This window comes from Panulirus ornatus, chromosome 52 (genome assembly GCF_036320965.1).
Source record: "Panulirus ornatus isolate Po-2019 chromosome 52, ASM3632096v1, whole genome shotgun sequence".
Taxonomy (NCBI): domain Eukaryota; kingdom Metazoa; phylum Arthropoda; class Malacostraca; order Decapoda; family Palinuridae; genus Panulirus; species Panulirus ornatus.
The window spans coordinates 4,755,815-4,770,038 of record NC_092275.1 but is presented as its reverse complement, the minus strand read 5'-3'; the positions used below and the strand labels follow the sequence as shown (position 1 = coordinate 4,770,038).

The following is a 14,224-nucleotide window of genomic DNA, read 5'->3' as shown; positions in this document are numbered from 1 at the left end:
AAAAAAAAATAATATATATATATATATATATATATATATATATATATATATATATATATATATATATATATATATATATGTATATATGTATGAATGTACATATGAATGTAGGTTTGCGGCAGGGGTGTGTGATGTCTCCATGGTTGTTTAATTTGTTTATGGATGGGGTTGTTAGGGAGGTGAATGCAAGAGTTTTGGAAAGAGGGGCAAGTATGAAGTCTGTTGTGGATGAGAGAGCTTGGGAAGTGAGTCAGTTGTTGTTCGCTGGTGATATAGCGCTGGTGGCTGATTCATGTGAGAAACTGCAGAAGCTGGTGACTGAGTTTGGTAAAGTGTGTGAAACAAGAAAGTTAAGAGTAAATGTGAATAAGAGCAAGGTTATTAGGTACAGTAGGGTTGAGGGTCAAGTCAATTGGGAGGTAAGTTTGAATGGAGAAAAACTGGAGGAAGTAAAGTGTTTTAGATTTCTGGGAGTGGATCTGGCAGCGGATGGAACCATGGAAGCGGAAGTGAATCATAGGGTGGGGGAGGGGGCGAAAATCCTGGGAGCCTTGAAGAATGTGTGGAAGTCGAGAACATTATCTCCGAAAGCAAAAATGGGTATGTTTGAAGGAATAGTGGTTCCAACAATGTTGTATGGTTGCGAGGCGTGGGCTATGGATAGAGTTGTGCGCAGGAGGGTGGATGTGCTGGAAATGAGATGTTTGAGGACAATGTGTGGTGTGAGGTGGTTTGATCGAGTGAGTAATGTAAGGGTAAGAGAGATGTGTGGAAATAAAAAGAGCGTGGTTGAGAGAGCAGAAGAGGGTGTTTTGAAATGGTTTGGGCACATGGAGAGAATGAGTGAGGAAAGATTGACCAAGAGGATATATGTGTCGGAGGTGGAGGGAACGAGGAGAAGTGGGAGACCAAACTGGAGGTGGAAAGATGGAGTGAAAAAGATTTTGAGTGATCGGGGCCTGAACATGCTGGAGGGTGAAAAGCGGGCAAGGAATAGAGTGAATTGGATCGATGTGGTATACCGGGGTTGACATGCTGTCAGTGGATTGAATCAGGGCATGTGAAACGTCTTGGGTAAACCATGGAAAGTTGTGTGGGGCCTGGATGTGGAAAGGGAGCTGTGGTTTCGGGCATTATTGCATGACAGCTAGTGAATGAGTGTGAACGAATGGGGCCTTTGTTGTCTTTTCCTAGAGCTACCTCGCACACATGAGGGGGGAGGGGGATGTTATTCCATGTGTGGCGAGGTGGCGATGGGAATGAATAAAGGCAGACAGTGTGAACTGTGTGCATGGGTATATATGTATGTGTCTGTGTGTGTATATATATACATGTGTATGGGGGTGGGTTGGGCCATTTCTTTCTTCTGTTTCCTTGCGCTACCTTGCAAATGCGGGAGACAGCGACAAAGCAAAATAAAAAAAAAAATATATATATATATATATATATATATATATATATATATATATATACGATAGGGGATTAGGGGAGAAAGAATACTTCCCACGTATTCCCTGCATGTCATAGAAGGCGACTGAAAGGGGAGGGAGCAGGGGGCTGGAAATCCTCCCCTCTTGTTTTTTTTTTTTTTTTTTTAATTTTCCAAAAGAAGGAACAGAGAAGGGGGCCAGGTGAGGATATTCCCTCAGAGGCCCAGTCCTCTGTTCTCAACGCTACCTTGCTAACGCGGGAAATGGCGAATAGTTTGAAAGAAAGAATATATATATATATATATATATATATATATATATATATATATATATATATATATATATATATATATATCCATGGTTGTTTAATTTGTTTATGGATGGGGTTGTTAGGGAGGTGAATGCAAGAGTTTTGGAAAGAGGAGCAAGTATGAAGTCTGTTGGGGATGAGAGAGCTTGGGAAGTGAGTCAATTGTTGTTTGCTGATGATACAGCACTGGTGGCTGATTCATGTGAGAAACTGCAGAAGCTGGTGACTGAGTTGGTAAAGTGTGTGAAAGAAGAAAGTTGAGAGTAAATGTGAATAAGAGCAAGGTTATTAGTTACAGTAGGGTTGAGGGTCAAGTCAGTTGGGAGGTAAGTTTGAATGGAGAAAAACTGGAGGAAGTAAAGTGTTTTAGATATCTGGGAGTGGATCTGGCAGCGGATGGAACCATGGAAGCGGAAGTGAATCATAGGGTGGGGTAGGGGGCGAAAATCCTGGGAGCCTTGAAGAATGTGTGGAAGTAGAGAACATTATCTCGAAAGCAAAAATGGCTGTGTTTGAAGAAATAGTGGTTCCAACAATGTTGTATGGTTGCGAGGCGTGGGCTATGGATAGAGTTGTGCGCAGGAGGGTGGATGTGCTGGAAATGAGATGTTTGAGGACAATATGTGGTGTGAGGGGTTGGTGGATCAAGTAAGTAATGTAAGGGTAAGAGAGATGTGTGGAAATAAAAAGAGTGTGGTTAAGAGAGCAGAAGAGGGTGTTTTGAAATGGTTTGGGCACATGGAGAGAATGAGTGAGGAAAGATTGACCAAGAGGATATATGTGTCGGAGGTGGAGGGAACAAGGAGAAGTGGGAGACCAAATTGGAGGTGGAAAGATGGAGTGAAAAAGATTTTGAGTGATCGGGGCCTGAACATGCAGGAGGGTGAAAGGCAGGCAAGGAATAGAGTGAACTGGATCAATGTGGCATACCGGGGTCGACGTGCTGTCAGTGGATTGAATCAGGGCATGTGAAGTGTCTGGGGTAAACCATGGAAAGCTCTGTGGGGCCTGGATGTGGAAAGGGAGCTGTTGTTTCGGGCATTACTGCATGACAGCTAGTGACTGAGTGTGAACGAATGGGGCCTTTGTTGTCTTTTCCTAGCGCTACCTCGCACACATGAGGGGGGAGGGCGATGTTATTCCATGTGTGGCGAGGTGGCGATGGGAATGAATAAAGGCATACAGTGTGAATTGTGTGCATGTGTGTGTGTGTATGTGTCTGTCTGTGTATATATATGTGTACATTGAGATGTATGGGTATGTATATTTGCATGTGTGGAGGTGTTTGTATATACATGTGTATGGGGGTGGGTTGGGACATTTGTTTCGTCTGTTTCCTTGTGCTACCTTGCAAATGCGGGAGACAGCGACAAAGCAAAATAATAATAATAATATATTATTATTATTATTATTATTATTATTATTATTATTATATTTAATCACTGTTACCCTCATCAGTGAGGTAGCACAAGGAAACAGACAAAGAGTGGCCCAACGAATCATATACACATATATATAGATAAACGCCCATACATGCACATATATATAGATAAACGCCCATACATGCACATATATACACATATACATTACAATGTATGCATACATATACATACAAAGACATACACACATAATCATAATTGCTACCTTTATCCATTCCTGTTGCCACCCTGCCACACATGGGAGAGGGAAGCACCCCCCCCCAAGTGAGGTAGTGCCAGGAAAAGACAAAGGCAACATTTGTTCACACTCATTTTCTACCTGTCATGTGTAATGCAATGAAACCACAGCTCCCTTTCCACATCCAGGCCCCACAGACCTTTCCATGGTTTACCCCTGATGCTTCACATGCCCTGACTCAATCCATTGACAGCACATTGATCCTGGTATACCTCATCGTTCCAGTTCACTCTATTCCTTGCACGCATTTCACCCTCCTGTATGTTCAGGCCTAGATAGCTCAAAATCTTTTTCACTCCATCCTTCCACCTCCAGTTTGGTCTCTTGTCTCTCCTTTCCCTCCACCTCTGACACATGTATCCTCTGTGTCAATCTTTCCTCACTCATTCTCTCCATGTGTCCAAACCATATCAACTCGCCCTTCTCTGCTCTCACAACCACACTCTTTTTATTACCGCACATCTCTCTTACCCTTACATTACTTACTTGATCAAACCACCTCACACCACATATTGTCCTCAAACATTTCATTTCCAACCCTCCTCCGCACAACCCTATCTATAAGCCATGCCTCGCAACCATATAACATTGTTGGAACCACTATTCCTTCAAACATACCCATTTTTGCTCTCCGAGATGATGTTCTCGCCTTCCACGCATTCTTCAATGCTCCCAGAACCTTCACCCCCTCCCCCACCTTGTGACTCGCTTCCACTAGATACCTAACCAACTTCACTTCCTCCAGTTTTTTCTCCATTCACTCTTACCTCCCAATTTACCTCCCAATTAACTTGTCCTTCCACCCTACTAAACCTAATAACCTCACTCTTATTCACATTTACTCTCAACTTTCTCCTATCACACACTTTACCAAACTCAGTCACCAACCTCTGCAGTTTCTCACCCGAATCAGCCATCAGCGTGGTATCATCATCGAACAACAACTGACTTTTTGCAAGCCCTCTCATCCACAACTGACTGCATACTTGCCATTCTCTCCAAAACTCGCATTCACCTCCATAACCACCCCATCCATAAACAAATTAAACTGCCATGGAGACATCATGCACCCCTGCTGCAAACCAACCTTCATTGGGAACCAATCACTTTCCTCTTTTCCTACTCATACACATGCCTTACATCCTTAGTAAAAACTTTTCATTGATTCTAGCAACTTACCTCCCACACCATATACTTTTAAAACCTTCCATGAAGCATCTCTATCAACCTCATCATATGCCTTCTCCAGATCCATAAATGCTACATACAAATCCATCTGTTTTTCTAAATATTTCTCACATACATTCTTCAAAGCAAACACCTGATCCACACATCCTCTACCACTTCTGAAACCACATTGCTCTTCTCCAATCTGATGCTCTGTACATGCCTTCACCTTCTCAATCAATACCCTGCCATATAATTTCCCAGGAATACTCAACAACCTTATGCCTCAGTAATTTGAACACTCGCCTTTATCCTTTACGCCTTTGTACAATGGCACTATGCATGCATTCCGCCAATCCTCATGCAATTTACCGTGGTCCATACATACATTGAATATCCTTACCAACCACTCAACAACACAGTCACCCCCTTTTTTAATAAATTCTACTGCAGTACAATCCAGACCTGCCACCTTACTGGATTTCATCCTCCACAATGCTTTCACTACCTCCTCTCTTAACCAAACCATTCTCCCTGACCCTCTCACTTCGCACACCACCCCGACCAAAACACCCTATATCTGCCACTCTATTATCAAACACATTCAACAAACCTTCAAAATACTCATTCCGTCTCCTTCTCACTTCATCACTACCAATTATTACTTCCCCACTTGCCCCATTCACTGATGTTCCCATTTGTTCTCTTGTCTAATGCACATTATTTACCTCCTTCCAAAACATCTTTTTATTCTTCCTAAGGTTTAATGATACTCTTTCACCTCAACTCTCATTTGCCCTCTTTCTCAACCCTTGTACCTTTCTCTTGACCTCCTGCCACTTTCTTTTATATGTCTCCCAGTCATTTGCACTCCTTCCTTGCAAGTATCATCTAAATGCCTCATTTTTTCTCCTTTCACCAACAACTTTACTTCTTCATCCCACCACTCATTACCCTTTCTAATCTGCCTACCTCCCACCTTTCTCATGCCACATGCATCTTTTGCACAAGTTATCACTGCTTCCCTAAACACATCCCATTCATCTTGCTGATGTGCAAGAGAAGTGTGTTGCATGTAGACAGTGTAAGGTAAGCATATGAGAAAGGGTAGTAACTGTTGGACTGATGAAGATAAATTCATAGTGAAAGAAAAAAAAAAGAGTTGTATGGAAATTACTTACAGGGAGGGAGTGTAAATGTTTGGGAGATGTACAAGAGAAGCAGCAGGAAGGTGCATGGGCTGAAAACCAGCACTAATGAAAGTTTGGGTGAGGAAGTATTAGCAGAGTTCAGGAAGATTAGGAAAATGCTTTATTTGGAGGTTAACAGTATCAGAAAAATAGGAGAGCAAATGGGAAGCTTGCTGAAGGGTAGAAATGGGCTAGTGATAACAAGCAGAGATGAGGTGACGACGAGAATCATTAATTTGGAAAATGGGAGGATGTTTGATGACAGGGTAGTGGATTTGGAGTATTTAGGTTGGGAAGTAAGCCAAATCAGTCACTGAAAATGGTTTGGTGAATGGAAAGTGGTATGGTGAAAAGAGAAGTGGTAAAAGCTTGCACAAGATGAAATGTGGCAAAGCAAGTGGAGTAGATGGTATTTCAGTTGAATTTCTTAAAACCAAGAGGAGTGGATGGTACTGCAGTTGAAGTTCCTAAGGTAGGAGGTTACTATTTTAGTTAGTTGGTATGTGTGTATGGATCATGGCAAGTTACCTGAGCATTGATGGAATGCACGTTTATTGCCAGCACATAAAACTTCTGTATTTCTAACACTCACCTTGTTTCCCTTGCCTTTAAGGTTATAGAGTGTACCTGTAAAGTCCTATGGAAAAGTGATGATTGAGAGGGTAGTGGTATGCATCTGATTGGAGAGGAACAGTGTGGTTTCAGGGGTGGTAGATGGTAGAGGATTTATGGATCAGGTGTTTGCATGGAAGAATGTTCAAGTGAAATTCTTAGATAAAAAGAAGGATTTCTATGTGACATTTATGACACGGGAGAAAGCATATGATAGGGTTGATAGAGATCCTTCATAAAGGTATTATGAATATATGATGTGGGAGGAAAGTTATTGGAAGCAGAGGAGTCTTAATTTACTGAATAAGGCTTGTCTAAAAGTAGGGAAAGAGGAGGATAAGTAGTTACAAGTGAAGTACGTGTACCTTTGAGGTACTTGTCAGTGAGTGAGTAGTTGAGAACATCAACATAGAATTTTCTCCAGACCATTCATGTAGTTACCAGTATCATCTACCAAACTGTTATCAGTGGGAAAACTTTGAATTGGGGCTAATGGAGTACTGAACCCACATTGCAAACCATGTTAGTTCCATTTATGAACATAATGAGTGGCATTCAGTTATTATCTGGCTTTGTTACCCTGAAGTGGTTTGGAGTATAGTCCAGTAGACCTCAATTCATAGATCTTAGGTTATCTTAGGAGAGAGTGTTCTCCCTATGAAGAACATGTAATTGTTGAGTAATATATAAATGCAATAATGTTTACATTTATTTAACAGTCAATGAGAAAAGAGGGAGATGAGCAAGAGGAAGGCAGTGAGGAGGAAGAGGACGTTAATGATGATCAGTCTGATGTTGACCTAGATGAAGATGAGAATAGCAAATCAGGGAGAGAAGAGGAGGAGGGGGAGTCAGCTGAATATAGTACAAGCTTTTAAAGTTATGCAGAAAAAATTGGCAGTCTGTTATGTAACATGATGTCATATTATATGAAATGTTTCTTTATATTGCCTTATAAAATGTAGATTTCAGTAAGTGAAAATTGTGAAAGATATTCATGAAATGAATAATTTGTATCATGATTATGATGAACAAAGACAAAACTCATTTTAGTGATCAGTTTGTATTTTCATATCATAGAAATCATTTTCATATATTAAGTATATTCATATTGCTGGATTAATGCATTATTTGAAAAACTTGAAATTTTATAGATAAATATTTTCTCCAAAACTGTGTTTATATTCAGATTCATACCTGTGTTTTTGTATCAGTGTTGATATGAAGTGTAATTCCATTCCAAATAATCAAAAGACGAATTTACAACCTTGTATATTACACTGGTAATCTCCTAGCACTGAAAAAATTTAATAATACAGAAGACTCCTGATATTGCAAAAAGTAGTCAAGGGAAATTTTGCTGAAATATGAATTTTTTTGTAACCCAGTACCTGTAGCCATGGGTACTTCCACCCAAGTCCAGAGTGGCTGATAGAAATGTGAAAGACAATTTTTGAAAACTAACATTTAGAAACTATTACTCCAACATAAACAAAAGAATTTGCCACCATACACTTAAGAAATGGTCAAAAACTCACCATGGGTGATGGCAGGGGTAGTGATGGTTTTTATACAGTCATTTCCATTCTATTCTGACATTCAAACCAACGTACTTAATGATGCACATGAATAAGGGTACACTACCAAGAATATAAAAAATAACCAAACCAACCATGAAATAATGCAAAAACAAACTAAAATCCACTTGGATTCCCAAGAGGATGGAAGAGAAATTACCAACATTCCACAGTCACTGTTATACACTCTGGGCATAACAAGGCTCCTACAGCCTCACTTCTGCACTACAATCAGTAACAGGTAAATGATGGACTCCTTTGGAGCCAAATGTTCCTCAACAAAATAATACTCCTTTTTAATTCACATACTGTGATACAAATTCACTGAAAGTGGCTTTCCACTCATTGTGCAACCTAATGCAGGTGGAACCAGTAACACTATCAATCTACTACATGTCTGGTGAAATTTCTACAACATATTACAACATAAATCTTCACTGATGGAGTTAATATTCTCTAAAGCACATTCGAAAATGTATTATGTTTGGTTACTATAGCACACTAATTGGATGCATATTAAAGTACCTATTCTAAAAGTGTAATCATCTTCATCCCACAAAAAATTGGGAAACCTGTGAAAGCCACGTCACACATGGGAAATAATGGATTTTTTCATCATGAAATTTATTAACATGTAGGATTTTCTTTTCCATAATAAAGGCCCCAGTCTTGAACATAAGGTATCCTCAAAGCCAGGCCATGAATGAAAAAAAAAAAAAAAGGTTAGTAAAAGAAAAGTAATAGCTTTTGAGGAAAAAGAAGGCTTACGAATGGAGAGAAAAGAAGCATGTATGTAAGGAAAGTATATAAACTCTGGTGCACAGATGTCTCAATAAGCATCCCCACAACACTTACGCTGGTGTACACTGGATGCGATATGCATTTCAAGCTTCAAGAAGTCATTTAATTGCAATCCAAGGGTACTGAAAATTTCATGATCTTTTCCAAACGATTAAACCTTAAACAGATATATTGTCTAAGTGATCCATCCCCTCGTGCACAAAAACTAATTTTCTCCATACACAATATGCCTTGACACTTTCTTAAAGAAAGTAACAAAAATGAGCATATTTTTCTCTATGTGATTGCATTATATAAACACATTACAGAGAACTGTGAAAGAGTGAGATTGAAAAAGAGACTTGTGTAGGGATATATCTAGAGAGATTGGGTGAAGAATGGGAAAAGATAAAATTAAATGAAACTTGGGGAGTGGATGAAGAGTGGGAGATATTTTGGGAATCAGTGCTTACATGTGCAAGAGAAGTGTGTGGCATGTGAGCACTTAGATGTGAGCACGTACGAAATGGTAGAGTGATGATATGAGGACAAGTTCTTAGTGATAGTGAAAAAAGAGGTGTATGGTCAAATGAGCGTATAAGAGTAAGCTGTAAAAGAGGGCAGATAAAAAGTTGGGTAGGAGAGAATCAGTAAAGTTCAGAAGAAAAAGAAAATGTTTTGGAAGGAGATGAGTAGTGTGAGGAGAACAAAACAAGAAATGGGAACAACAGTAAAGGAAGCAAGTAAAGATATGATGAGGAGATGGAGTATTTTGAAGGACCTTTGAATGTTTTAGGTGACAGGGTGACAAATTTAAATGTTTAAGACATAAACAGCAAGAAGTCATGACAAGTGGTTTGGCAAAATGAGAAGACGTGAAAGCCTTGCAAAGCAGCTGGAGTGGATAGGATTGCAGTTGAATTTCTCAAGAAAGGAGGTTACAGTGGTGTTGACTGGTTAGTTGAGAGTATCTGTGTATGTATAGTTCAAGCTGAGGTGCCTGAGAAATGGCAGAATGCCTGTATAGTGCCACTGTACGGAGACAGAGGTGGATAAAAGTGAATGTTAAAATTACAGAGATATAAGTTTGTTGTGAGCATACTTATTAACTTGTATAGGAGACTGGTAACAAAGAGAGATGGCATGTACAAAGCACCAGACTGGGAGAAACGCTGTGGCTTCAGAAGTGGCAGATGTCATGTGTTTCCTCTAAAGAACTTGTGTGAGAAATACGAAAGAGAAAGGAAGCATTTATATGTGCCATTAATGAATCTGCAGAAAACATATGATAGAGTGGATAGAGATGCTTTGTGGAAGATGTTAGGAATATATGTGTGAGGAAAGGTACTAGAAGCAGTGAAGCATTTCTCTCAAACAGGTAAAGTGTGTGTCCAAGCTGGAAAGGATGGGGGCGAGTGGTGCCTGGGGAAGGTAAGTCTACAACTAGGGTGTGTAATGTAAGGAGGCTGTTTAATCTGTTTATGGAAGACATGATGAGGGTCTTGGATAGAGGGGCAGGTCTGTTGTTGAGAGACATGAATGAGAAACAGCAGAAGTTGGTATTTTGAGTCTGGTATAGCATGTGAAAGAAGGCAGTTGAGTTGATGTGAATAAAAGTGAGGTTATTAAGTTTAGCAGGAGTATGAGATTGGATGGTTGAAGGATGAGTTTCAATGGAGAAAAGCAGGAGGAAAGGATTGTTTTAGATACCTGGGAGTGGACATGACAGCAGATGGAACCATGGGAACTGAAGTTAGCCACAGTGTGTGTGAGGGGTCAATAAGGTTCTGGGCACATTGAGGAGAGTGTGAAAAGAGAGGTCACTGTCTGTGAGGGCAAAGATGGGTATGGTGCTGTAAATTGTGAATCTGAACCTTAATGCAAACGAACAGAAGAAAATTGATGTGCTGGAAATGAAATGCCTGAAGACTATGTGTGGAGTAAGGAGGCATGATTGTGTAAGGAATGACAGCAGAAGACATAGGTGTGGTAGTATGCAGAGTATGGCTGAGAGAACTGAACAGGGTGTCCTAAAATGGTGTGGCTATACAGGGAGGACAAGCAAAGGAAGACTGACTAAAAGGATGTATGTTCCCTGAATGGAGGGAGCAAGTGGAATACTTTAGTGGTTGATAAAATTTAATTCAAGCACGTGCAGAGCATATAAGATTGGACACAGTGAAAGAAGGCTTTTGTGCTTTTATAACATATACAGAGATAAGCTACACACAATCTGAGAGAGACTAGGATTCAGCAATGTGCTTAACCTGTTGCCAAAGCTCCACATCTGGAGCACTGTTGAGGAGGGAAACTCTGCTAGCAAATATTAAAACCATATCAAAGATTATGAATAACAAAATGTTCAGTAAACTATTTACACCTTATATTAAAATAAAACGAATTTTACTTCTCAAGTCTGCTCACTGCACCTAAAGAGACACAAAAATTTGACTAAGGGAGTCCAGAGAGGGCAAGGGCTACAGGTATGAGAAAAGAGATTAAGGGTGACCTGCTTACAGTTTTAAGTTTCTAAATTAGTTAGCAACTCATCAGTGATTAGTTTTTCAAGAAATGCAGTGAGAGAGTAACTAAAATTCATATTAAGGAGCTTGTAAATAGGAGGTGAAGAAGTACTGTTTTATGGTAAGGGTGGTGGTAAGTGAAACAGACTAAATAATGAAACAGTTAATGCCAGCTGTAAAAAGAATATTAAAAAAGCTCCTTGACAGTAAAGAATGTTAAAGATACGTGGCATCCAAAGTGGGGAACTTCCTCCTTGTACTGTATGAATAAGTAATAACACAAAAACACACTTTTCCATAAATTCCTTACAAGTTAAATAGGGAAGAGATGCAACAAGGGATGGTTTAAAGATGTGGGAGAAGTGTGATGACAAGATAGAAAAAAAATGTTTTCCCAGTAGAAAACACTGTTGTCCCCAAATCAGTAAGATGAGGTGTGAGTGGTCATATGGGGCATGGAAATAACCAAAAAGACTTCCTGTAAACAGACCACTACAGGTCTTGACTCACGTAAGACGTGATTCTGATGAAGTTAGAGATTCTATATATATATATATACTGAAGAACTGTGCAGATAAACTTGATGGGTCACTTGAAATATTGCTTAATATGTCACTGAAGGTGGGTATATTGCCCATGGAGTGGAACAGGGTAAATATGAAAGTGTACTGAATTACAGACTGGTCTGTCTGATGAGCATGATCTATGAATCACAGGAAATAATAATCAGAAAGCAAATGGATGAGCTTAGTTTCCACTTTAGAGTGGAAACTAAGTGAGAGAGCAAAGACTCAGGAAAAGGTCATACATAACAAATCTCAGACTTCTATAAGAGAATGAGTTCTGATTTAAAGAAAAGAGAAGGAGGGATGGATTTATGTTAAAGCATTTGGCTCTATACCCCTTTTAAAAGGCTGGTCAAGAAGTTGGATCTTCAGGAAGGATGAAGGGGGAGAATCCTATAACGGACACAAAATTACTATACCTAAGTGTAAGGGAACAGAGCATACATGTCAGAGAAACCTCAAAATGGGTTGGTGTCACCAGTTGCATGCCACAGGCTTCAGTCTTGGGACCATTAACCTACTTAATTCATATTAATAATGTGCTAAAAAGTCTGGACTCATACCTGAATATGTTTGTACATGATGCTTATAGGTCATGAATTGAAAAAAATAATTGCATCAAATTATCAGGGGTCCTATACAAAGTCCAAAGCTCATGCAACACATGGTTGAGGAAATTCAACCCAAGTAAATGAATAGTAATGAGAATGTGACATGGTAAAGAGGGTCCCACTACAAGCATTACGTGGCACGAAATTATCTGCAGGAGTGTGTGAGACAGGAACTCTGGAATCGACACTATACCTAACCTGTTGCCAGAGCTCCATCTTAGGAGAAATGTAGAGGGGACAGACTATCTGCTCATGAATATTAGAAATGTGTTCAGCAAACTACTGACATCAGATATTAGGACAAATCTAGAATAAGCCTCTAATAATTGGTAATCTTGGTAATCATATAAAGAAGCACAAAAACCAAAAAGAGCATGGTTGAGAAAGCAGAAGAGGGTGTTTTGAAATGGTATGGGCACATGGAGAGAATGAGGGAGGAAAGATTGACCAAGAGGATATATGTGTCGGAGGTGGAGGGAACGAGAAGTGGGAGACCAAATTGGAGGTGGAAAGATGGAGTGAAAAAGATTTTGTGTGATCGGGGCCTGAACATGCAGGAGGGTGAAAAGAGGGCAAGGAATAGAGTGAATTGGATCGATGTGGTATACCGGGGTTGACGTGCTGTCAGTGGATTGAATCAGGGCATGTGAAGCGTCTGGGGTAAACCATGGAAAGTTGTGTGGGGCCTGGATGTGGAAAGGGAGCTGTGGTTTCGGGCATTATTGCATGACAGCTAGAGACTGAGTGTGAACGAATGGGGCCTTTGTTGTCTTTTCCTAGTGCTACCTCGCACACATGAGGGGGGAGGGGGATGGTATTCCATGTGTGGCGAGGTAGCGATGGGTATGAATAAAGGCAGACAGTGTGAATTGTGTGCATGGGTATATATGTATGTGTCTGTGTGTGTATATATATGTGTACATTGAGATGTATAGGTATGTATATTTGCGTGTGTGGACGTGTATGTATATACATTGTGTATGGGGGTGGGTTGGGCCATTTCTTTCTTCTGTTTCCTTGCGCTACCTCGAAAACGCGGGAGACAGCAACAAAGCAAAATAAAAAAAAAATAAAAAACCAAATAAAGAATATCCAGAGATGAACAACAAAGATGGTACCAAAACGAGCTAATCAAGTTACGGTGAAAGGATAGAGACCATAAATTTGCCTACCATGGAAAAGAGTACAGAATGGCACAATCACAACTTTAATGTTTCTAATATACTTTGTTGATATTGACAGTGAGCAGTTTTGTGAAAGATACAATGATAAAGCAACTACAGGCCATAAGAAACTTAGCCAAAAAAACAGGTTAGAAAAGACATAAAAAAGTACTTTTATAGTAACTAAGTAGTCAATGAATGCCAGAAACCAGATGATGAAACTGTATATGCAGACTGTATACAAATATTTAAGGATACAAATATAATCAATATGGGTAAAACTGAAAGTTGATGGAGAGAGGTGGATGATTATTGGTGCATATGCACCTGGGCATGAGAAGAAAGATCATGAGAGGCAAGTGTTTTGGGAGCAGCTGAATGAGTGTGTTAGTGGTTTTGATGCACGAGACCGGGTTATAGTGATGGGTGATTTGAATGCAAAGGTGAGTAATGTGGCAGTTGAGGGAATAATTGGTATACATGGGGTGTTCAGTGTTGTAAATGGAAATGGTGAAGAGCTTGTAGATTTATGTGCTGAAAAAGGACTGATGATTGGGAATACCTGGTTTAAAAAGCGAGATATACATAAGTATACTTATGTAAGTAGGAGAGATGGCCA

The 14,224-nt window shown here is 39.8% G+C and overlaps 2 protein-coding genes across 4 annotated transcripts in view; one reads left to right on the top strand and one right to left on the bottom strand.

Moving 5' to 3' along the window:
• Positions 1–7,559, top strand: part of LOC139765001 (Fanconi anemia group D2 protein-like) — a 370,225-nt gene extending 362,666 nt beyond the window's left edge. For both annotated transcript variants that reach the window (XM_071692052.1, XM_071692050.1), the window contains exon 29: positions 7,106–7,559. In XM_071692052.1, coding sequence (XP_071548153.1) covers positions 7,106–7,264 — 159 coding nt within the window. In that variant the 3' untranslated portion in view covers positions 7,265–7,559. The remainder of the gene's footprint in view (positions 1–7,105) is intronic.
• Positions 1–14,224, bottom strand: part of LOC139765003 (hematopoietic prostaglandin D synthase-like) — a 205,735-nt gene that overhangs the window by 131,211 nt on the left and 60,300 nt on the right. The gene's annotated exons all lie outside the window — the stretch shown is intronic.